The 25,594-nt window shown below is 43.4% G+C and overlaps 1 protein-coding gene across 1 annotated transcript in view; it reads right to left on the bottom strand.

Annotated features, from left to right (window-relative positions):
* CEP295 (centrosomal protein 295) overlaps nucleotides 1-25,594 on the bottom strand; it is a 129,517-nt gene that overhangs the window by 72,559 nt on the left and 31,364 nt on the right. Inside the window, 4 exon segments of the mRNA XM_073612999.1 lie at nucleotides 6,841-7,024; nucleotides 10,180-10,320; nucleotides 12,012-12,128; nucleotides 16,303-16,396. Coding sequence (XP_073469100.1) covers nucleotides 6,841-7,024; nucleotides 10,180-10,320; nucleotides 12,012-12,128; nucleotides 16,303-16,396 — 536 coding nt within the window.

Below are 25,594 nucleotides of genomic sequence, written 5' to 3'. Positions count from 1 at the left end.
AAAAGTATTTTTTCCCAAAAAAGCGCGCTTGTTATGCCCTGTACACACGGTCAGACATTGATCGGACATTCCGATAACAAAATCCATGGATTTTTTACGACAGATGTTGGCTCAAACTTGTCTTGCATACACACGGTCACACAAAGTTGTCAGAAAATCCGATCGTTCTGAACGCGGTGACGTAAAACACGTACGTCGGGACTATAAACGGGGCAGTAGCCAATAGCTTTCGTCTCTTAATTTATTTTGAGCATGCGTGGCACTTTGTGCGTCGGATTTGTGTACACACGATCGGAATTTCCGACAACAGATTTTGTTGTCAGAAAATTTTATAGCAAGCTCTCAAACTTTGTGTGTCGGAAATTCTGATGGAAAATGTGTGAAGGAGCCCACACACGGTCGGAATTTCTGACAACAAGGTCCTATCACACATTTTCCGTCGGAAAATCCGACCGTGTGTACAGGGCATAAGGACCGCCATTTTATCATCTTCTAAGTAACTTTCTAGCAAAAAAAAAAAAAAAAGATTTTTCAGGCAAACCTGATTTCTTTTTATAAGGAGGCAAGTAAAACCTTGGACAGAGGGGTGGATGTGAAATACTTGAATTTTACAAAAGCGTTTGACACAGTTCCCCACACACGGCTCATATGTAAGGTAAAGTCTACAGGCTTGGAAAGATCAATTTGTAAATGGATAGAAAACTGGCTAAGACAGAATTCAGACAGTAGTGATTAATGATACTTACTCTGAATGGTCTAAGGTTATCAGTGGTGTAGCCCAAGGTTCAGTGTTGGGACCCTTACTTTATAATATATTTATAAATGATATAGGGTCTAGGATTAAAAGTACCATTTCAGTGATTTCAGATGACACCAAGCTATGCAGTGGAATAATAACGTCCTTACAGGATGTCTGCAACTTACAAGCTGACCTCAAGCACTGTTTAATTGGGCAACTATGTGGCAAATGAGGTTTAATGTTGATAAATGTAAAAAGTTATGCACTTGGGAGCTAAGAATATACATGCATCATACATACTCGGGGGAGTACAACTGGGGAAATCCATAGTGGAGAAGAATCTGGGGGTTTTGGTAGATCATAAGCTGAATAATAACAAGCAATGCCAAGCTGCAGTTTCTAAAGCGAGCAAGTCCTTTCTTGTATTGAGAGGTATGGACTCGAGAGAGATATAATTTTGCCCTGTACAAATCATTAGTAAGACCTCATCTGGAATATGCAGTTCAGTTTTGGGCACCAGTTCTCAAAAAGGATATCGGGGAACTGGAGAAAGTGCAGATCAACTGTGGGTATAGGATTGTGTATATGGGATTGCATGATATATTTTTTTTTCTTAATTCCCTTTAATAGGTTGAACTAGATGAGGGGTCTTCAAACTAAAATTCCCATCATGCCTAGTCATGTCTGTGAATGTCAGAGTTTTACAATGCCTCATAGGACGCGTAGTTCCGCAACAGCTGGAGGGCCGTAGTTTGAGGATCCCTGAACTAGATGGACTTGTGGCTTTTTTTTTTTAAATCTAACTATGCATCTATTTGATCAGTGGGAGGGCTACAGAATAGGAAGCGGTGGGGCAGAGAGGCTATGAACCCCACATTCCATACAACCATAAGCCATAAAAAAAGTAGATGCCTTTCTATGGCCCTAGTGGTGTGCAATCACTCATGCCAATGTGCCACCCATAATTACCCTTATCTTGTGGAGAATCACATTCAGCTGACTTTCTACAATTAAAGGGTCATGTTCCACCCATTTTTAGGGTGTAACATGTTCCAGCATCTGCAGCTCTCCCCAACACTGCTCCCTCCCTGTGACAGTGGGCCCCAGGATTTTCTCCCCATGTCCTCTGTCCTAACTCGTTAACAGTGTGACCATGCACCGCATCATTCATTTAGTTTCCTGTGAACGAATGCCTACAAGTACCATCAGCTTGTATTTCTCAATGCGCTGTGAGGGCGCTGGCAAGTGCTCTCTTAGTCCATTGATCATCCTGCTCTCAGTTAAGAGGTCCAAGCAGACAGCTATGCTGGGAGTCTGCAGGAGCCCGAGACTGCACCCACAATCTGCTGATCGCAGGTGCAATGCTCTGCAGACTCGTTAGAAAAAAAAATAAATGCACTTTTTTTTTACCTGCAAAGGTGAACTTAGCCTTTAGATAATCACATTCAGCTGACTTCAGCTTATTCAGCCAACTTCCTATTATAAAAGGCTTACTCTGAGGTAGAGCTGCACGATTATCGCGACGTAAAACCTTTCACATTATCCAAAAAAAATTGGGCTTTACTTGTTTATTTATTTATTTTTTTATTCAATAAAGTAATTTTTTTCAAAAAATAGAATTTGAAAGACCGCTGCGCAAATACAGTGTGACAAAATATTGCAACAACCACCATTTTATTCTCGGGGGAGTGGTTCTCAACCGGGGTTCCACGGCGATCTAACTGTCAGTTGCAGGCTGACAGGAGGATCGCACAGACACAAGTAGAGATTGGCAGGGAATCGGCTGGCATCCTATAGGCTGTAGCACACTGTTCCCTGCAGGCCCCTCCTCCCCTCTTGTCCTTCCCGAGTACGTGACATCATCTGGGGTGGACTGGATAAAAGGAGGAGGGGCCAAGGGGGAACAGCGCGCTACTGGAGACATGAAATGAGTTCTGAAGCCAGAAGAAGAAAGCCGGTACTGTGCCCAGCTGTGTCCCCCACAATGTGCCCAACAGTCTGTCCCCTGTCATGTGCCCTGCCCCATGTCATGGTCCCCTGTCATATGTAAAGTCCCATGTAATGTCCCGTGTCATGTTCTCTGCCCCATGTAAAGTCCCCTGCTCCATGTAAAGTCCCCTGTCTCATGTAATTTCCCGTCATGTGCCCTATCCCATGTAATCTGCTCTGCCCCATGTAATGTCCCCTGTCATGTGCCCTGGCCCATGTAAAGCCCCTGGCCCATGTAAAGTCCCCTGGCATGTCCCCTGTCATGTTCTCTGACCCATGTAAAGTTCCCTGTAATGTGCCCTGTTATGTCCCCTGCCCCATGTAATGTCCCATGTAACGTGCTCTGCCCCATGTAATGTCCACTGCCCCATGTAATGTCCCCTGTAATGTGCTCTGTCCCATGTAATGTCCCCTGCCCCATGTAATGAGCCCTGTCATGTCCCCTGCCCCATGTAATGAGCCCTGTCATGTCCCTTGCCCCACGTAATGTCCACTGTAATGTGCTCTGCCCCATGTAATGTCCCCTGAATGGATCAGCTCTGCAGGAAAAGAAAGCATTTTATATATATATATATATATATATATATATATATATATATATATATATATATATATATATATATAATGTTTGGGGGTTCCAAGCAGGGCCAGACTAGCATACTGGGAAATTTCCTGGTAGGCCGCCTGCCCTGGGGCTGCTTTGAGCGGCGACTGCAGGGCTCTCCTCCCTCTGTCCTCCGGCACTCGTATATCACAGAGCTGGGTCTGTGTGCAAGGTCCCGCCCCCCTAGACCGGCTCGTGTGATAGTAGATTTAATCAGTGTTCCGCCTATCACACGAGCCGGTCAAGGAGGGAGGGACCTTGCACACAGACCCAGCTCCGTGATACACGAGCGCCAGAGGACAGAGGGAGGAGAGCGCTGTGTTATCCAGAAAAAGGTGAGGCTGACAGTGGGCACAGAGGCACTGCAGTTGGTGGGCACGGCAAGACTGCATTGATGGGCAAGGAAGGGAATAATGACGTTATGATGTTGGGCTGGTATAATAATGCTATGATGCTGGTACGATATTTTTTCCAGGGCTGGTTTTTATTCCCAGTCCGGCCCTGGTTCTAAGTAATTTTCTAGCAAAAAAAAAAATATGATTTTAACTTGAAAACCAACAAATGTCAGAAAAGAGTTTAGTGTTTAAGTGGTTAAACTTTCCTCATTTACACACCAAAGTATTCCATTGACAAATTGTTACAATGTTTCTACTTAAGTTTCACTGCTAAAGAATGTTATGATTCTTGGCAGACTGCCCTTTTTTTTTTTTCTTCCTTTCTTTTGACAGCTGTGGCTTCAGAAGAGCAGAGAGAATTCTTTGCATATTAAAAATTCGTCAAACACTTTTTTAAGATCGCAACCGGAAAAAAAAAAAAAAAAAAGTGAAAAACCTTCTGCACTGTAGCTGCCCCCCAGACCCCCCCTTTTTCTTACCTAAGCCTGATCGTTCCAGTGACGAGCACAGCAACTCCAGCCGTTGTCGCGGGTCCTCATTGGATAGATTGACAGCAACGGGAGCCATAGGCTCCCGTTGTTGTCAAATTCAGTGACACAGGAGCCGGGGCCCAGTCCTGCTGTCTGTGTCAATGGACGCAGCAGCAGGACAAAGGAGCGCGCCCGCACAACATGGAAAGTGGCTCTTCGTGGGGGCACTCAAAGAAAGAGGAGCCAGGAGCGCCGCCGGGGGACCCCAGAAAAGAAGGTTAGGGGCCACTCTGCAAAATCCCTTCACAGAGCAGGTAAGTATAATGTTTGTTATTTACAAAAGAGAAACCTTTACAATCACTTTAAAGCAAAGAACTTAAAGTTCAGACCTCTTCAGCTGTAAAACATGGAGTCATAATGTCTGGGGGTTCAGGGACTACAATTCCCATTTCTCTTACAGTATTGGCCATCCTACCTGTTGCAGGATCAGTACCTTACCATGTCTCTTGATAGGATTTAACATCATATGGAAATCCATGCTGCACAGCTATACAAAGCAACACGTCTATGCGCTAACCAAATTCCCTGTCAATAATGATCATTTAACAGGGTAGAGTTGAATAGGCGTCTCAATTCTACTATTGCTAGCACGCTCCATTGGTGCCTCATGGAAACCCATGAGGTGCACTGGAACATGCCATTCTATAGAGACATATACTGTAGAATGGCATGTTCTAGCACAGTGGTTCTCAACCTCAGTCCTTAAGTACCCCCAATGGGGGTCAGTCCAGTCCTGGCATACCACACCAGTGTCTCTTCTGAGCACCTAGCATGCATCACTGGTCTCTTTCTTGGGTCTAGACCAGGGGTCTCCAAACTTTCTAAACAAAAAGGGCCAGTTTACTGTCCTTCAGACTTTAGGGGGGCTGGACTGTAGTCAGTGGGAGTAGATAGTGCCTCGGGTTTGGTGGTCAGTGGGAGTAAAAATTACATAGTGCCCTTGTGGTCAGTAAAGGAGGAATATTACCCCGTCACTGGTATTAGTTGGAGGAATACTGCCCCAATCGTTTGTGTCAGTGGAAGGAATAGTGCCCCATTGATGGTGTCAATAGGAGCGATAATGCCTCATCGTTGGTGTCAGTGAAAGAAATAGTGCTGGAAGGAATAGTAGTACCACATCATTGGTGTCAGCGGGGGGAATAGTGCCCCATCATTGGTGTCAGTGGGAAGAATAATAAGAATAATCAAATTGTAAATGAATCTTATGAGCCACACTGATCCTGTGCCCAATGTGTTTTAATAGCTGCGTGCGTGGATCACGTCTCATAAAGCGTGTCAAAAGTGCAAAGATAAAAATATGCGCTGCGCTTAAGTAAACCAAATAAAATATAATTATTCTGAAAAATAAATGTAAGAGTACTAATCTAAATTTAGCACTACTTGCCACTCCAATAAAAATAAAGTGCAGAGTGCAAACGTACAACCAATAGAAAGTGCACAGTGCAAATTGGGACAAAATGTAAACATAAATATTATACATCAAAAATAAACAGTGCTAGGTACTCTGTATAAGACACCATAAGTGCCCCAATATTATACGTCAGATATTAAAGTGCATAGATAAACATCATCAGTGTTAAATGCTCCATATAAAACATCACAAGTGCTCAATGGTTAATTCCAAAGAACTGTGAAAAAGTCCTATATGGCAATCCAAACTAATGCGTGTAGGTGAAATCCAAATGTGATAACATTCGTCATGCTGAGATATCCTTAGTGCTGAAAAACATGCTCCGATGCACCTCAGTGGCCCCCTTAGGCTAATCTGCTCACCTCTTTGGAATTAACCATTGAGCACTTGTGGTGTTTTATATGGAGCATTTAACACTGATGATGTTTATCTATGCACTTTAATATCTGATGTACAATATTGGGGCACTTATGGTGTCTTATACAGAGTACCTGGCACTATTTATTTTTGATGTAGAATATTTATGTTTACATTTGTCCTAATTTGCACTGTGCACTTTCTATTGGTTGTACGTCTGCACTCTGCACTTTATTTTTATTGCAGCGGCAAGTAGTGCTAAATTTAGATTAGTACTCTTACATTTATTTTTCAGAATAATTATATTTTATTTGGTTTACTTAAGCGCAGCGCATATTTTAATAAGAATAATACCACATAGTTGATGCCAAAGGGGAATTATGCCCCATTGTTTGTGTCCGTGGGAGGAATAGTTTCCCAGAAGGCGCATCCAGCCCTTGGGCCGCAGTTTGGAGACCACTAGTCTAGAGTGAAGGTCCAAGCAAGCTCCACAATCATATTTCATGTGTTTATAAAAACTAATCCCAATGTGTCTCACCAAGGCCTTATTCCCACAGGTGCTGAGGCCTGTATACTGTGATTGGGATGTTTGTTTGTGCAATATGAGATGCCAAGTGCTGCACGCAGGCAGCCCATGTGAACGTATGGGAATGAAGCGGCTGCATTGACACTCACATTCTCATTCACACCTGTATGCCAGCCAAATTAGGATTAGTGGCTATGTTAGTCTTTGTCAACTCATCTGGTATACATCTGCTGAATACACTTATATAAAAGTGTTTACGTTAGTTTATAAGATGAGGAGTTATTCTTACTGGTGCCTTTGGTGTACATGTCCTCAAAGGCAGACTCCAGCTCCCTCTGCCAATCCTCCTTGATCTCTGCCCGTCGGTAGGCCGGTTCAAACAACTGTGGCGGCATCTGGGAAACAATCTTTCTTCTACGAGCAAGATCTTCCTGCTGCATCTGCTCTAGATCTTTCATCAGCCTGTCCCGATCCTATAGGTAAACATTATCAGTACATCTCATTTAAATTAAAAAGTCTGGCCAAAGTAAATGCAAATGTTCTGTCATTAAAAAAATAAAACACTGCAAAAAAAAAAAATACCTGTTGATCCCATCTAAAGTCCAGTGAGCTCCTAACCTCTTTTTCATTCCGCCTCTGCTGCTCTAAAATTCACACCTAGGCAATTTGAATCGCCGCGGATCCGCCCACGGCGAACCACACGTTAGAGATGCCATTACTTCTTAATGGTACCCCAATCGCAAAGTGATTTTGCCACGATAAATCGCACTGCAATCGCGGCAAAAGCACAACACGTGAAGCTTGTCACTCAAAAAAGGAGCAGGAGGGCGAAAGCAGCACGCGTTGCAGTTTGCCACGCAATGTCCGTGGCAAAAAAAAAAAAAATCGCACAGCGTTTGGGGTGCCATTAAAAAGTAATGGTATTTCAAACGCGCCTTGCGTTTTGTCACAATTCTAGAATCTAGGGTAGAATCACAACGATTCCGCCTGAGTTATAAAGTGCCCAGATGTGAATGCAGTAGAAGGGCAAAACAAATCTAAATGCCCAAGTAAAGTTATGCAATTTTGACATGTGTTCATAAAACTGTACATATCATCACAACTACTTTGTGCATCCTGGTGGATTATACCTTGTTATTTTATTTGGTGGTAAATAGTTATGGACATCTCCTGTTTATTTTTTCTTTTCATAGGAAAACTTGCTCAAAATAGTAAAAACAAAAAAAAGAAAAGAAGATTTTTTAAAATGTAGCTGTATGTTTGTTACTACCATAACCTACCAAGAACAACCCAAAATAAATTCTCCTGCTCCGAACAATCGCAGCGATACCACATATGTGTATGTCAGTAGTTATGTGTACCCATAGTACAGCCCAAACACAATAGTGCACATTTACTTTTTTTTTTTATCCTGCCTAAAAGAGACAAAAAAAATAAAAACCTGCCCAAAATATACCAACCCGGATCTTTGAGCCTTACTTGACCCCAACACTGACCTAGATTCAAACCTTGACCTCTTTTTTTTTTTTTTTTTTTACACACTTTTTCTCTCTGCAAGGAAAGAGAGATAAACTATCTCTGCCCTCCATTGACAGAGAAACACAGGGGCTGACTTCACAGTGACCGATCACTGTGGTAGCCAATCAAAGGCTATTACAGCAAACAGGCGACCCAGAACCGGGAAATCCAGGTACTGATCGTTCGTAAGGAACCTGGGGCTGCCAATAAGACCCTGATCCTTGTGCTGGGAGCGCACTGTGCAGCGCGCTTCCAGCACAAAGTCAGATATGCAGCTAGGGCTGGGAAAAAAATCGATTTAAATCTTGAATCGAGTTGAGAGGTCAAATCGATTCAAAATTTAAGCAAATCGATTTTTTTAGATTTTTTTTTTTCACCGCGCCGGTCCCGAGGCGCTGCAGGCATGAGTTTTTAGGCGAGGCCGCGGCTTCGGCCTAGTCCGCGGTTACGGCCGGACGCAGCGGACTAGGCCGAAGCCTCGCCTAAAAACTCATGCCCGCAGCGCCTCCAGACCGGCGCGGTTTCCAAAAAAGAAAAAAAAAAAAAAAAAAAAAAAAAAAAAAACTCGATTCGAATCGTGAATCTAGTTTTTTTTTTTAAGAGAATATCCCAGCCCTATATGCAGCCCCACGGAAAAATGCCCAGTCCAGTGCGGCCGCATAAAATGTGTTGTATCGGCGTGAAAGGATTAAAAGAACCCATCAGTACTATATACACCCACATTCTTTGTTTTACAAACAAGCATTTACTACATTGTCCAGAGCACTATAGGTTAGCTAAAGAAAGCACAGCAAAAGCAGCTCCCTTTTAGGCTGCTTCCGACTGACTGGAACGCCAAACTGATCCATCTATTAAGGGAGGAGTCAACCCTCTGACTCAATCAGTTCTGTTGCTATATTTCAGTCTGAGCTATTGATCTCGGTGTACAGGTCATTTGTAATCCTCAGGAGGTAAGGAAGAACTGGAAAATTTGTGAAATTGAACCTAGAATGTTACCTGCTCGATGGGTAAAGTTACAAAGTTTTTATTATTCCATTCTTTAGTTCTATCCAGTTTTACCAAAAAGGAATATTTTTATTAATGAATACAAAGCCACTAAACATTCTATTTACTCTAAAAGAAAAAAACAAAAAAAAACAAAACACACTTCAAGCAACACTGATAAGATCCCCACAGCACACTCCTTCAAAGCAACCACATAAAATGTCTTGGATAAGTAGCAGCCATTCAGACATAATTGCACTCAGAGCACAAAAATGGGCACCAACATTTATAGGTAAAGGTGATCCAGGGAATATCTGATTGCCTCTCGGGGGATCAGGAAGGAATTTTTTTCACCTGCTGTAGCAAATTAAATCATGTTTGCTGTTTCTTTTTGCCTTGCTCTGAATCAACCGAGTATAGGATTGTATGATTTTTTTTTTTGATTTGGTTAAACTAGATGAACTTGTGTCTTTTTTTTCAACCTATGTAACTATAAAAATATAAAACCGATTGTGCATCGATATCAGAGGTAATGCAGCTGAAAAGTGAGCAATTGTATTTGCAAGTGTATTTGCACATCGGTCTTTTAAACTCAATTTTTTGGGGAAAAACACTACACTTTAATGAATTAAAATAAAAAACAGTAAAGTCAGCCCAATTTTTGATATAATATGAAAGATGTTACGCCCAGTAAATGGGTACCAAACATGTCATGCTTTAAAAGTGCGCACGCTCATGGAATGGTGAAAAACAGCGGTACGTAAAAATCTCTATAGTTGATGCATTAAATTTTTTACAGGTTACATGTTTAGAGTTACAGAGGAGACCTAGTGCTAGAATTACTGCTCTCGCTCTAAAGGATCGCAGCGATACCTCACATGTGTGGTTTGAACACCATTTACATATGCGGGCGAGATCACAGGGATGGGGCACTTACATTTTTTTTTTTTCAAAAGACTTTCCATAAATGTTTAGAATACTGTATATCCACATAAAGTGAGTCGCAAATTATTGCTGAGCTGAGGCTTTGAAATAGAACACAAATCTAATATTGAGGATTATAAACACACAGCAATACAGAGTAAAAAAAAAAAAAAATAAAATACAAATAAACCATATTACTCGCCTCTGTTAGATGCACCATCTTTAAAGCATAAGATCCACGAAGTGCCGCCTTCTCCATCTGTTCTCGCCTCTCACGCTCCTCCTCTTTCTGGAGCGAGTCAAGCCGCTTTGCTTCCTCAACAGCGGCAGTACGGGCATCAGGCTGGCAAGACACAAAATTTATCATAAGTCTCAGATGCTTACATAGGAGGACAGTAAAAAGGAAATGATGCAGAAGAGTCCAACCTAAATCCTTCATTAGTTGTCATGAGCAATAGCACTTGTTTGCAAAAGTTTAACTCTCTCCATCTTTCCAGAGGAAAGTCCATGGCAGTGCAGTATGTGTACAACCAAGTACTATATGCGACATGTTTCCAAGGGAATCGAATAAGTACAATCGAGGACTACGGTCAATCTCAAATAACACTGGCAAAAAAAAAAAATGCTACAAAACCAATCACTGCAATATCATTTCACATATTTACAACATAGTATTGCAAATCTATTTTTCATGTTAGTCTGCATCTGCAGCTCTTCAATAGGTTGACTTAAAGCAAAACTAAAAAGGCAAAACTTTTGTTTTTTTTAGTTTCGGACAGAGTGGAGAGGGATTAGAAGATCTGCCAGTTTTTATTGTGGTCTGTGCCCGTTGGAGAGATTCATCCTCTCCATTTGTCCTGTTTACCATTATCATTAAAAAGAAAAAAAAAAAAAAAATCACAGGAAGTGAAGAATAATCTCTGCAATGGGACACAGATGGCGGGAAAAAAAAAATCTGGCGGGTTTATTCCTCATGCAAAATGAAAATGTCTTGCCTATAGTTCTACTTTAACCACTTCAATAAAAGGGCATTTTCACCCGCTTCATGCCCAGGCCAATTTTCAGTTTTCAGCACTGTCGCACTTTGAATGTCAATTGCGCGGCCATGCAACACTGTACCCAAATTAAATGTTTTTTTTCCCCCACAAATAGAGATTTTTTTTTGGCGGCATTTGATTACCTCTGCAGTTTTTATTTCTTGCGCTATAAACAAAAAGAAGAGTGACAAGTTTGAAAAAACACTTTACTTTTTGCTATAATAAATATCCCAATTTAAAAAAAAAATAAAAATAATCGCAATAAGGGTAAATGGTTTGCGCAAAAGTTATGGCGTCTACAAAATGGGGATAGATTTATGGCATTTTATTTTTTTTTCTAGTAATGGCGGCGATCTGCGATTTTTATCATGACTGACATATTGGACTCTTTTGACACTATTTTGGGACCATTCACATTTATACAGCGATCAGTGCTATAAAAATGCACTGATTACTGTATAAATGTCACTGGCAGGGAAGTGGTTAAAACTAGGGGGCGATCAAGGGGTTAACTGTATTACCTAGGGAGTGATTCTAACTGTAGGGGGAGGTGACTGGACCACAGTTCCTTTGTACTGCAAACACACCATCGGTCTCCTCTCCCCTGACAGTTCATGGATCTGTGTGTTTACACACACAGATCCACGTCCCTGCTCTGTTACCAGCAATCGCGGGTGCCCAGTGGACATTGTGGCCGCCAGGCACGCGCACCGGCTCCCGAGTGACGCGGCGGGCGCACGCACGTGCACCCCCCTAGATGGCCAGGAAGCCGACAACGTCATACGACGCCCACCCAGGATGGGAGATACCTCATTTGACTATGGGCGGGGAAGGAAGTGGTTAATGGCTATTCCTGAGCAGCACAGTTGCGATGCTTACTGTATTGCACTGGATTATCTGCAGAATTTTCTTTTTTGCTTACAGATTACACTTTATTTTCCAGCAGTGTACACATGCAATAAAACGCAAAGTTGGCATAATGTACATTTCATGTCACCTGCTCAGTGTCCATTTCTCGATCCACGTAGGCTTCAGGCAAGTGGTAGTGAGACACAGAGAAGCTGTCTACATTGCAGAGTTTCACCAATGGCGGCCTTTTCACAACTTCAAGATTCTGTCATAACAGAAAACATCCAGTCAGCTATACCAATCGTCTCAAGACTAATCATTATTTTAAGTTATTATTATGCTCCTTTCACATTAGAGTGTCTCTGAAGTCGCACGATTTCCACTTTTGGTGCAATTTTGATTCAACGTTACATTATATGGATTAAAGTCACATCAAAAGTCACACCAAAGTAGTGCAGGTAGCACCGATTTAAACGGGTGGCATTAAAAGATGGTGTGCGATTTCTCATGCAAGTTTGATGTCCAAAGTCACATGACAACTCGCACACAAATGTAAATGGAGCCTTACCGAAACAGATGAAACACTGAGCATAGTTTAAAACACAAAAACATTATCTTACATTTCTGACCAAAGAAAACAAAGTAGAAATATAAATATTCAAGAAGGACCCAATCCTATTTTAGAGATAAGTTAAAACACTTAAAGCCTTACGATTCACATTGGCTTGTTTTTCAATATTTAGACCTCAGGTCAATAAAAAAACAAGGATCAGAGGAGTGGTTCGTTATCGGCACTCCTTGGCATACCTGAATATCCTTGACGGTATTCTCCAACTACTTATCAATGACAGCGCAATAAAAAAAAAAGGCACAAATACTGTATGTGCAAAGTAAATAAAAGCACAATGCCATCCAGTCAAGGCTTGTGTACATGGGAGATACTGCTAAACACAGCCTTTTGCGTTCAAATGCATTTCACAGCAAAAAGCTACAGTTAGCCTGGGCGACAATAAAAAAAATTCAAAATCTAATCTGTTATACTAATAAAAAAAAAATAAAAAAAGGAGTTGTGTATACAATTTATTTTTTTTTAAAGGGAATACCACTAAAGTTCCTTGTATGTTGCAAAAAGTTTATATGCATCACATGCTTGTCGAATATTTTCCGCTCTATACAGGTGCATCTCAAAAAATTAGAATATCATCAAAAAGTTAATTTCAGTAATTCAATTCAAAAAGTGAAACTCCTACATTCTATAGATTCATTACACACAGTTATATTTTAAGCATTTCTCTTTTAATTTAGACGATTGTGGCTTACAGCTAGTGAAAACCCAAAATTCTGTATCTCCAAAAATGACAATATTACATAAGACCCAAAGCTGGTCAGCAAAAGGAAGCATGAAGTGCTCTAGAATTTCCTGGTAGAGGGCTGCACTGACTTTGGAATTGATAAAACACGGAGGACCAACACCAGCAGATGACATGGCTCCCCAAATCATCAATGACTGTGGAAACCTCACACTGGACTTCATGCAACTTGGATTCTGTGCCTCACCACTCTTCCTCCAGACTCGGGGACCTCGATTTTCAAATGAAATGCAAAATTTACTTTAATCCGAAAATAAAACTTTGGACCACTGAGCAACAGTCCAGTACTTTTTCTCCTTAGCCCAGGTAAGATGCTTCTGTGTCTGGTTCAGGAGTGGCTTGACATAAGGAATGAGACAGTTGTAGCCCATGTGCTAGCTACATCTGTGTGTGGCGGCTCTTGAAGCACTGACACCAGCCATAGTCCACTCCTTGTGAATCTCCCCCAAATTCTTGAATGGCCTTTGTCTCACAAACCTCTCATGGCTGCGGTTATCCCTGTTGCGTGTGCACCTTTTTCTGCCACGCTTTTCATTCCACTCCACTTTCCATTAATATGATTGGATACAGCACTCTGAACAGCCAGCTTCTTTAGCAATGACCTTCTGTGACTTACCCTCCTTGTGGAGGGTGTCAATGACCGTCTTCTGGACAACTGTGAAGTCAGCAGTCTTCCCCGTGATTGTGTAACCTACTGAACCAGACAGAGAACATTTAAAGCAGGGGTGCCCAACCTTTTAAAGAGAGAGGGCCACTTAAGCGACTTGATAACCGGTCGCGGGCCACAATAAGTAGAGCAGGCGGATGACAGGTCTGTGTCCACTCTGCATATGCAGACCGGACATGGACACAGCCAGCTCTACTCAATGGGCCCTCCAATTTGATCCGCCCCGACAGAAGGGGACAGATCCCCTTCATGTTGTTTAACCACTTCAATGCCAAGGGCGTCATATGACGTCCTTGGCTTTGAGCGGGTATATCTGAATGATGCCTGTAGTTACAGATATCATTCAGATATTGCCGGTTTCAGCCGCCGAATCTCTACACCATAGGAATGATCATAGCGGCCATTCCGCCGCTTGATCGTTCCTATGGGAGGCGAGAGGGGATGTCCCCCCCCCCCCCCTCCGTTACGATCGGTGAGGCGGAGAGCTGATCCGTCGGCGCCGGATGTAGATCATAGAGATTTCCGGCGGACCATATGGTCCCCGGAGTCTCTATGATCGTCGGAGGCAGAGCGCGATGTTATGATGTCACGCCCGGCCTCTCCATTCAAAAAAACGGCGCCATTTCAGCTGGGAAGCGGCGATCGTTTTATTTATTTTTTTTTATTTCAGGCTTCCCAGCCTAGTGGTGAGATATGGGGTCTTATTGACCCCATATCTCACTATTAAGAGCACCTGACATGTCATATTGCTATTACAAGGGATGTTTACATTCCTTGTAATAGGAATAAAAGTGATCATTTTTTTTTTTTTTCAAAAAAGTGTCAAAATAAAATTAAAAAAAAAAAAAATTTTTAAAGCGCCGCTGTCCCCGTGTGCTCGAACGCAGAAGCGAACGCATACATAAGTCCCGCCCACATATGAAAACTGTGTTCAAACCATACATGTGAGGTATCGCCGCGAACGTTGGAGCGAGAGCAATAATTTTGGCCCTAGACCTCCTCTGTAACTCAAAACATGTAGCCAGTAAAAAAATTTCAAGCGTCGCCTATGGGGATTTTTAAGTACCGAACATTGGCGCCATTCCACGAGCGTGTGCATCTTTCACAAAATGCAAAAACATTGGGCTAACTTTACTGTTTTGTTTTTTTTTTTTTTAAACACAAAACAGTTTTTTTCCCCAAAAAAACGCATTCGAAAAATTCCTGCACAAATACTGTGTGAGATAAAAAGTTGCAACAACCGCCATTGTATTCTCTAGGGTCTTTGCTAAAAAAAAACATATATAATGTTTGGGGGTTCTATGTAATTTTCTAGCAAAAAAAATGATGATTTTTACATGTAGGAGCAAAGTGTCAGAATTGGCCCGGTATTGAAGCGGTTAACTGATGGAATTGGAGGTAGGTGGGTGTAAACAGACACAAGTCCATTTACATCTGCCGCTCCATAGAGGTGAATGGAGGGTCAGATTGATTGTGTGAAACTGGCCTAAGGCTGCTTTCACACTAATGCGCTGCGATTTACCCACACTGCAGGTGCATCACAGTGCACTTTTAAGCAGGTTAGCTGCACTTTGCCATAGGAATGTTATTATAGCCTGAGGTGTGGTGCACTTTCTGAAAGAGAACCAAACCCACAGGTAACGGAAGTCAATGGCTCAGTGCAGGTAACCTGCAGGTGCACTGCGCTGCACCTGTGGATCAGTTTGAAAGCGGCCTAGTAGAGATATTCCCATATATACACTGTGATTTTAGTAATAAACCTACCTTTAACAGTATTCCATTCAGGTATCGCCGGCTGTTGCTGTCCCAAGCAGAGTGCATTTTGTATCACTCCGCCTATGACAGGAGCCGATGCTATACAGGAAGCATTGGCTTATGCTCTGCAGCCGCTTGCTTCCTCTACTGTTGGGTTCATTCACAACACTGATGCTCTGGGGTGGCGGGTTGGCAACCTGTGATCTGGGCTTGTTGACCCACCATCCAGAAGCAGGAGGTCCCGGGCCACATCAGATGGCTCCACGGGCCACTGGTTGGGATCCCCTGATTTAAAAGGTTCAGGAAACCTTTACAGGTGTTCTAAGTTAATTAGCTGATTATAGTGCGACACCATGAGTCTACAATATTAAACTTTTTCACAATAATTTAATATTTTAGGAGATATTGAATTTTGGGATCACTAGCTGCAAGCCATAACCGCCAAAATTAAAAGAAAGAAATGCTTGAAATATCACTCGGTGTGTAATGAATCTACATAATATATGAATTTGACTTTTTGAATTGAATTACTGAAATAAATTCACTTTTTGATGGGGGTAATGCTACCCACACAGCCATACAATAGCTCTGTCAAACAATAAAGCATAATTGCTTTTAGTAACAATACAACCCAGGTAAGTATTTACCTCGAGTGGATCTGGCGGTGGTGGGGGCAGACTGGCGACTTTTGCTGCACGCTCCTTTTCAATTTCAAGTGCTTTTCTACGGGCTTTAATATGCCTGAGTTTAGAGAGATAATATGAAATCACATAGTGAAGAGGCACTTTCTATTGGAAACATCACACTAGTAAAAGCAGAGGTCACCCTATTAAAAATTGGAAGAGGTGCTTATTATAATAATTTAAATGAATCTGCCTCTGGTGCCAATGAGATTGAGAATGTTACTTGAAGGGAACCGGTCAGAATCATACAGTGCATCCGGAAAGTATTCCCACCGCTTCACCTTTTCCACATTTTGTTCCGTTACAGCCTTATTCCAAAATGGATTAAATTCATTATTTTCCTAAAAATTCTACAAACAATACCCCATAGTGACAATGTGAAAGAAGTTTGATTGAAACCTTTGCAAATTTATTAAAAAGAAGAAAAAAAAAATCCCATGTACATAATAAGTATTCACAGCCTTTGCCACGACACTCGAAATTGAGCTCAGGTGCATCCTGTCTCCACTGATCATCCTTGAGATGTTTCTACAACTTGATTGGAGTCCACCTGTGGTAAATTCAGTTGATTGGACAGGCACACATCTGTCTATAAAAGGTCCCACAGTTAACAGTGCATGTCAGAAGACAAACCCAGCCATGAAGTCCAAAGAATTGTCTGTAGACCTCCGAGACAGGATTGGAGCTTGGCACAGATCAGGGGAAGGGCACAGAAACATTTCTGCAGCATTGAAGGTTCCAATGAGCACAGTGGCCTTCATTATCCGTAAATGGAAGAAGTTTGGAATCACCAGGACTCTTCCTAGAGCGGGCTGCCCGGCCAAACTGTGATCGGGGGAGAAGGGCCTTAGTCAGGGAGGTGACCAAGAAGAGCCCGATGGTCATTCTACCAGAGCTCCAGTGTTTCTCTGCGGAGAGAGAAGAACCTTCCAGAACAACAACCATCTCTGCAGCACTCCACCAATCAGGCCTGTATGGTAGAGTGGCCAGAGGGAAGACACTCTTCAGTAAAAGGCACATGACAGCCCATCTAAATAATAAAAACCGCAGAGGTGATCAAATACCACCAAAAGAAATCTCTATTTGTGAGGGGGAAAAAAAAAAAAAAAAAGGACATAAAAATTACTTTATTACAGTGTCGCACGACTGCGCAATTTTCAAAGTAATGCAGCACTGGATCGCAAAAATTGGCCTGGTTAGCAGTGTTAATTTCATCGACTAAATTAATACTATTTTAGTCGACTAAAACAAAAATGGCATTTTAGTCAAAAGACCATAACTAAAACAAAATTGAATTTATATAACAGCTAAATCTGTGTCTTTAGTGCATGTTCAAACCTTAATACCATAAATAAACCTCTTATTTGATTTTTACTCCAGGAGTATATGTTTGGCAGTTCTAAAGAAAGAACGCATTAAAATAAACCCATTCGATTTTAGTCAACTAAAATACGACTAAAACTAAAATGGCATTTTAGTCAAAAGACTATTACTAAAACAAAATCGAAATTTGATGTCAAAATCAACACTGCTGGTCAGGGAAGGGGGGTAAACCTTCCAGAGGTCAAGTGGAATTTCTAGAACTTATGCCCCAAAAAAAAAAAAAAAAAAAAAAAGAAAGAAAAGGCGTTTGTAATTATGTTTAGATCATTTGCAAAAAACGGAGTTACTTACCGGTAACATCCTTTTCCAGGAATCTTTCAGGACAGCACCATAGAGAGACACCGGCTCCTCCCCTCTTAGGAAACAGCGCCTTCCAATTCAATATTTAAATCTCATCCTCCCAACGGCCCCTCAGTTCTTCACGAGTTCCTCCGGCCAGCTGGGGAGACACAAGAATACGTCATACAAATCTTTATCTTACCTGACGTTCTCATGCGATGAGTTCTCATAGACAATCAAAAACCTGGGTGGGTACTAGTGCTGTCCTGAAAGATTCCTGGAAAAGGATGTTACCGGTAAGTAACTCCGTTTTTCCCCATTCATCTTTCAGGACAGCACCATAGAGAGGATAAGCGAGCACCTTACCTTAGGGAGGGACTACTGCCTGCAGCACCTTACGCCCAAAGGCTTGGTCTTTGGCTGACAGCAGGTCCAATCTGTAATGCTTCACAAACGTGGAAAAACTGGACCACGTTGCTGCTCTACAGATCTGCTCCGGAGAAGCACCAGCCCACTCTGCTTGAGAAGTTGCCACTGCCCTGGTGGAATGTGCTTTAATACCCTCCGGGGGCTCCAAACCCCCGATTACATAGGCCTGGCTAATGGCCAACCTTAACCATCTGGCTATTGATCGTCTAGAGGCTTTGAACCCTTTCCTAGCCCCTGAAAACAATACAAAAAAAGAATCGGATTTCCTAAACTGTTTTGTACTATCTAAGTACTGAAGGACGCACCTTCTAACGTCCAGTTTGTGAAAAATATGCTCCTGTTCCCTCACAGGATTCGAACAGAAGGTAGGTAAAATAATTTCCTGGTCCCTATGAAAACTAGAGGCCACTTTTGGTAAAAAGGCCGGATCCGTTTTAAAAATCAAACGGTCCGGAAAAACCTGAAAAAAAGGCGCCCTAATAGAAAGGGCTTCGAGTTCACTTACTCTCCTTGCTGTGGTGATCGCCACCAAAAACACAGTTTTGAGGGTGATCAACTTCAAGGTACAGGATTCCAATGGCTCAAAAGGATCCCCTGTAAGAGACTGTAAAACTAAGGAAAGATCCCACACTGGGAATGGGGAACTTTTAACAGGCCTCTGTCTGCCTAAAGCTCTAAAAAACCTAGCTACCCAAGGATCTATAGCTAGTGGCTTTTCCAGGAAAACGCTTAGTGCCGATACTTGTCCTTTCAAGGTGCTAAGGGCTAATCCTTTGTCCGCTCCTGCCTGCAGAAACTCTAATACTGCTACAGAACTTCGTACATCGAAGGAGCTTTCTGTGCACCAACTGTTAAAGCGCTTCCACACCTTTAGGTAAATGGCTTGCGTCTCTCTTTTCCTGCAATTTAGGAGAGTGGTCACTAGCCGATCCGAGAAACCTTTGCCCTTTAGCAATTCTTCCTCAGTAGCCACGCTGCGAGGTTCCATCGCTCCACCTGAGGGCAACAGATTGGACCCTGAGAGAGAAGATCCTCCCGGATAGGCAGAATCCAGGGGGGCTCCACTGTCAGACTCTTCAAGAGGGAGAACCACGGCCTCCTTGGCCAGTGTGGTGCGATCAGAATGAGGGTTGTGTCTTCTGACCGAAATTTTCTCAGAACTGCTGGGATCATTACGGGAGGGGGGAAGGCATAACACTTTGAGAAACGCCAGCTCTGAGCTAGTGCATCCACCCCGGCTGCTCCGTCCCATCTGTTTAGGGAAAAGAACAGACAAGCTTTCGTATTCGCCTTTGAGGCGAAGAGATCCACGGAGGGGACCCCCCACTTCCGAGTAATCATCTCGAAGATGTCCTGGTTCAAGACCCAGTCGCCTTCCTTCAGCATTTTTCTGCTCAGAAAATCTGCTACGTGGTTCTGCTCCCCCTTCAGATGTATTGCAGAGAGAGAGAGAATGCTCCCTTCGGCCCACCTGAGGATGGATTCTGCCAGACCCCACAAGGATCTGCTCCTGGTTCCCCCTTGCCTGTTGATGTAGGCCACTGCTGATGAGTTGTCCGAACGGACCCTCACATGCTGCCCCAGGAGTTCTCTCTGAAAAGCTCTGAGAGCCAACTCTATTGCTCAGTTCCCTCCAGTTCGAGGACTTCTTTGCGTCTTCTTTTTCCCAGGTGCCTTGCATCATCTGGGAATCTAGGTGTGCTCCCCACCCTGTGCCGCTCGCATCGGTCGTAACCGTTCTGGACACTGGAAGAACCCACTCCAGGCCCTGTGAGAGATTGGACCCTTTCCTCCACCACCAGAGGGACCTTTTGACCTGACTTGGCACAGATATAAGGGAGTCCAGAGATGCTGGACTGTGGTCCCAGACACTCAGAATAAACAGCTGTAGGGGGCGAAAGTGCAGCCCTGCCCACTGAACTGCCGGAAGCGTGGAAGTCAGTAAGCCCAGTGCTGACATTGCTTTCCTTACCGAGATCTGACTGCTGCCCTGGAGCAGTAATATTGCTCTGTCCACCTTCTGGATTTTTTCTGCTGGAAGGAACACTTTTTGTTTTGTCGAATCCAGTACATAGCCCAGGAAGGTGACCTTTTGGGCCGGAACCAAACTGGATTTTTCCAGGTTCAAGAGCCATCCCAGGTTTTCTAAGCTGTCTCTTGCTACCTGAAGATCCTGGTACAACTGCTCCGGGGAAGGAGCAAACAGGAGTAGGTCGTCCAGGTACGCGACTACAGAGATGCCTCTGAGCCGCAAGAAAGCCAGGACCTCCACCATCACTTTGGTGAAGATGCGGGGGGAAGAGGATAGTCCAAAGGGGAGTGCTTTGAACTGTAGATGAAACGTTCCTTCCCCAGTTTTCACCGCCAGTCTGAGAAACCTCTGGTAACTTTCTGCGACTGGAATGTGCAGATAAGCGTCCTTTAAGACTATTGACGCCATGAAGCAATTTGGGGGAAGAAGCGCTTTCACCGAATAGACAGAATCCATCCGGAATTTCCTGTAGGTAATTGATACATTCAGAGGCTTCAGATTCATGATAAGCCTGAATTTTCCCGAAGGCTTGCGGACCACAAAAATGTGGGAGTAAAAGCCTCTGCCTATCTCCTCTACAGGAACCCTCACTATCACCTCTTGTTCCTCTAACTCCTGTAGGGAGGATAGAAGAGTTGACGCTTTCTCTGCACACTTTGGCAGCTCGGTGACCAGAAGTCTGTGCTGAGGAGGTTCTGAGAACTCTAGCTGGTAACCTCTTCTTATGATCCCTAACACAAACTGGTTGGAGGTGATCATCTCCCATTGTGGGAGGAAGGCCCCCAATCTTCCTCCCACCGTTGTTACCCCGTCATTGGGTCTTGGGCTGTTCAGGAGGGCGAAAAATCGCCCCTCCCCGCCCCTTGCCCTTCTGCCCCCAAGCTTTTTTCTGCCGCTCTCCTTTTGGGGTTTCAAACTTTCTCTGAGGGCGAAACTTTCTTTTAGCCTGCTCCCCAAACTTCTTTTTAATGGGAAAGGCCTTTTTCTTATCGGCCGTCCGGTCTAAAACGGTCTCTAAACCTGGGCCAAACAAGAGATCTCCTGTGAGGGGAATTCCACAGAGTTTAACTTTAGACGCGCTGTCTCCTTGCCACGTCTTAAGCCATAGGGCCCTTCGAGCCGAATTAGTGAGGGCTGAAGACCTTGCGGACATGCGCACTGATTCGGCGGAAGCGTCCGCAATATACGCTACACCCTTAAGTAGCATGGGAAAGGAAGCCAAAATAGTCTCTTTTGGCGTTCCTGCCTCAATATGCGCCTTTATCTGCGTAAGCCAATATTCCATATTGCGGGCCACTACTGTGACCGCCATGGCAGGCTTAAGGTTTCCCTGTGACGAATCCCAGGACTTCTTTAAGAGAGAGTCCATCCTTCTGTCCATGGGGTCTGCAAGAACCCCCATGTCCTCGAAGGCCAGATCTGTTTGCCTGGAAACCTGAGAAAAAGCAGCATCCAGCCTAGGGGTCTTATTCCAGACTAGAGACTCCCCTTCTGAAAAAGGAAACCTTCGCTTCAAAGCCCTTGAAAAGAAAGGTTTTCTCTCAGGATCTTTCCATTCATTCTTTATGGCCTCAACCAATACATCATGGACTGGGAAATCCTTCCTTTTTTGTTCCCCAAGACCTTTGTACATTTGGTCATGGAGCGATAACACCTTCTTTTCTTCCTGAATTCCCAAAGTGGTGTGAATAGCTCCCAAGAGCTCCTCCACTTCGTCCAGGGAAAGCTTATAGCGAGAGGTTTTTGTGGATTCCCCATCCACCTCCTCCACATCCGATTCCCTTTGAGAATCTGAAGCGGTGCTATCTGGCTCCTCCTCAATTTCCACTCTGGAGCCCCCTGGTCTCTCTCCACTAACAGAGGGAGTATCCACTGGGCTAGGTGTAACACTCTGCTGCACTGGTAAAGGACTGCTTTGGGCTTGCGGCAACTGGAAGCTAGAAAAGAGTGCTTTAAAGGACTGAAAGGTGCTAGAAAGCTCTTTGACGGATGCAGCAAGATCTGTACCCTGTTCTGCTGCCTGTTCCCTGACTAATCCATCAATGCACTCCTTGCAAAGTGCCTTGGTCCAGGATTCCCCCATACTAACTCTACAAGAGGGGCATTTTTTCTTTGAACCATGAGGCGACTTGCTTTTCTCTGTGGCTTTCTGAAAAAGAAAGAGAGAGAGTCGCCATAAATGCCCAATCCCACCAGTGCTTTTACAGAGGACCACCAGGAGTGCCCCCCCCCAGGACCAACCACCACCAGGGTCCCAGACACACTCCCCTTCCCCCCGACCACCAGTGAGGGGAGAACACCCGTGAAGCTATCGGGATTTAGGTAAGGGAACACCACCCCAGGGTTCCACTTACCTTAGCATGGCTGGTGCTACTGTCTCCTGGAGCAGTTCTAGAGACCTCTGTCTCAGACATGTCCGCTGAGGATGGTGGTCGATCGTTTCCCCCGACAGCTGACTCTACAGCAAAGCAAGAGGGTCGCACCAGCCGAACGCTCGGTCCGTTTTCTTTCCCCGCGTCCGGAACCGGAAGACGCGGAGCTCGTCGGAAGTGCCCGCCCTCGCCGGAACTGACGTCACCCGTCATCCGACCCGGCCATAGAGCTTCAAACGCTGGCTGCTTGAACAAGCAGGAGAGACTCAGGCACTTCCCACAGCGCCCCCCTGGGCAGAAGAAACACGGACCTCCTCAGCTGTCTCTTTCCCCAAGAGAGGCTGAGGCGCGCCAATTCAGTTTTAAAAACAGGTAAGTAAGGCTTCCCCAGCCTTTACCTAACTGAACAAACAATAGTAGAGGGAAAGAGCTAGAGAGACCCGACTCCCCCTCTTCCTCACACAAAATCTTTGGCTTCAGTCTCCCTGACTGATCCGCCACGGTTCCCAAGCAGTGTCTCCCCACCGGAGGAAACACCTGAACTGAGGGGCCATTGGGAGGATGAGATTTAAATATTGAATTGGAAGGCGGTGTTTCCTAAGAGGGGAGGAGCCGGTGTCTCTCTATGGTGCTGTCCTGAAAGATGAATGGGGAAAAAACATTTTGCAATAAGGTTATATTATTGCATTCTTTGGTCTTTATTCTTTTTAATTTCTCTTATTTTTTTCAGGGAATATTGAAATAATAAAATAAAAAATAGGATCTCTCTCTCCAGGGTTAACAATTTTAAGAGGAGCTCCTGCCCCACCACCAAAAAATTTAAAGTCAACAGCTATAGCTGCTGACTTTCACTATTAGAGCACTAACCTGTCCAGGGATTCCGCGGTGTCCTTGCCCAAGCCGACTCTTGGGTGCTGGCGCAGCCATTATGGGTAAGGGAAACCGTCAGTGAAGCCTTGCGGCTTCACAGCTGGTTTCCTACTTTGCATATCACATTGTGCTTTCTCAATGGGCCGGTTGCAGTGAGGGCCAAACTCAGCAGGAAGTGGGAACCTGTCAAAACCAGGTAGCCGCTCCCCCACAACGAGAGCGAGAGAGAGAGAGAGAGAGAGAGAGAATTTTGCCCCCCTGTACAAATCATTAGTAAGACCTCATCTGGAATATGAGGTTCAGTTTCGGCCTCCAGTTCTCAAAAAGGATATCGGGGAACTGGAGTGAGGGCAGAGAAGGGCAACCAAACTGATAAGAGGCATGGAGGACCTCAGCAACGAGAAAAGATTAGAGGAAATTAAGGGAGATTAATGTCCTCCACCTAGTATTGCAGAGTGAATATGAACCTAAATACTATCCAAAACAAACAAAAAAAGATGCACCTCTGCGCTGTGGCGGGGCAGGAGCTGACAGATAATATTATTTATAAATTAATAAATGATAAATTGTGGCGCTTTCCTATATAACAGGCTACTGAGATACAAAATTGTACAACACTATTGTACAAATAAAATAATTACTAAAATAATAATTGAATAACGCCCACTAAACAAGGATAAAAACAATAAAGTAAATAGCTGCCACAAAAGAAAGTGTTCACACACCAATTAACAAGATGATTAAATAGTAGATTGCGGCGCTAAACTAATACACTATATTTGTGCAACTCACACCATACCAGGAAGATCCAAGAATAGAAGCCCCAGGTAAATATAGTCTACAAAATTGATCTTCCACTAGTTTTGTGCAACCAAAGGTCACAAAAAAAACAACATTGCATCAAATAATGAAAAAGTATATGGTAAAGAAGTCCCTATAATAAAGCTGGTAAGAGGGATTGAATTAATCAAAGTGGTTTCCAATCAATGACAGGTTCCTCAAAATAATTAAAAACAAAAAACTGGGGAACAAACTATAGGTATCCAAACTCCAGCAGGTATAGATAACAATTTAGGTGTAAAACAAGGGTTAAATCCCATTCCAAGTGCCAAGTGTCCTCCAAAGGATAATATATGAACAACTAATGGGCATAACCACATTCCTGTCATTCCTGTTATATAGGAAAGCGCCGCAATTTATCATTTATTAATCTGTCTATTGGTGTGTGAACACTATTATTTGTGGCAGCTACTCCTTTGTATATTTTTCGTAGAGTCCGATTTTATATAATCTTTAGTGGATTTTTTTAAATATTTTTATTATTTTAGTATTTATTTCCTTAATTGATTTAATTTTGGTGTGCGCACAAGTATCCATTACCCTTTATAATATTATTTATAAGTTTGGTATATTACTTAAGAAAAAGTGTGTAGCGCCAAAAGTAAATGAACAGCGATGAGATGAGAATACTGCATTATAAAATGGACAGCACATTGAAATAAAGTCCAAAAAGTGTAAAAAAATATATATAGAAGTCCAATCTTGTGGATGGAAATCAACAATAAAAAAACAATGCAGTGAAAAATATAGATTTAAATGCATAGTCCCATGATAGGATCAACAATATAAAAACTTACAGGTGAAAAACACAATGGTTCAGTGCAAAGATTTACACAAAAATTTGGTGGCGACTTGAAAAATGAAGAGGTGATCCAGTGCAGTGCTCCAGAACCATCCACCACACCCCTGTGAAAGGGACACTCACCAGAATAGCTGGCTGCCTTTACAGCAGCAAACGCACTCAGTGTAGATCAGCCATCTGTTGTGGGGAAGGCTGTTCAGCAACTCGCACCATCCAGCTGTAGCTGTAGTAAATAAAGCTCACTGGGAG

The sequence above is a fragment of the Aquarana catesbeiana genome, linkage group LG02, assembly GCF_042186555.1.
Source record: "Aquarana catesbeiana isolate 2022-GZ linkage group LG02, ASM4218655v1, whole genome shotgun sequence".
NCBI classification, from domain to species: Eukaryota; Metazoa; Chordata; class Amphibia; order Anura; family Ranidae; genus Aquarana; species Aquarana catesbeiana.
The sequence above is the reverse complement of the archived record's forward strand: the minus strand, read 5'-3'. Positions and strand labels throughout refer to the sequence as shown.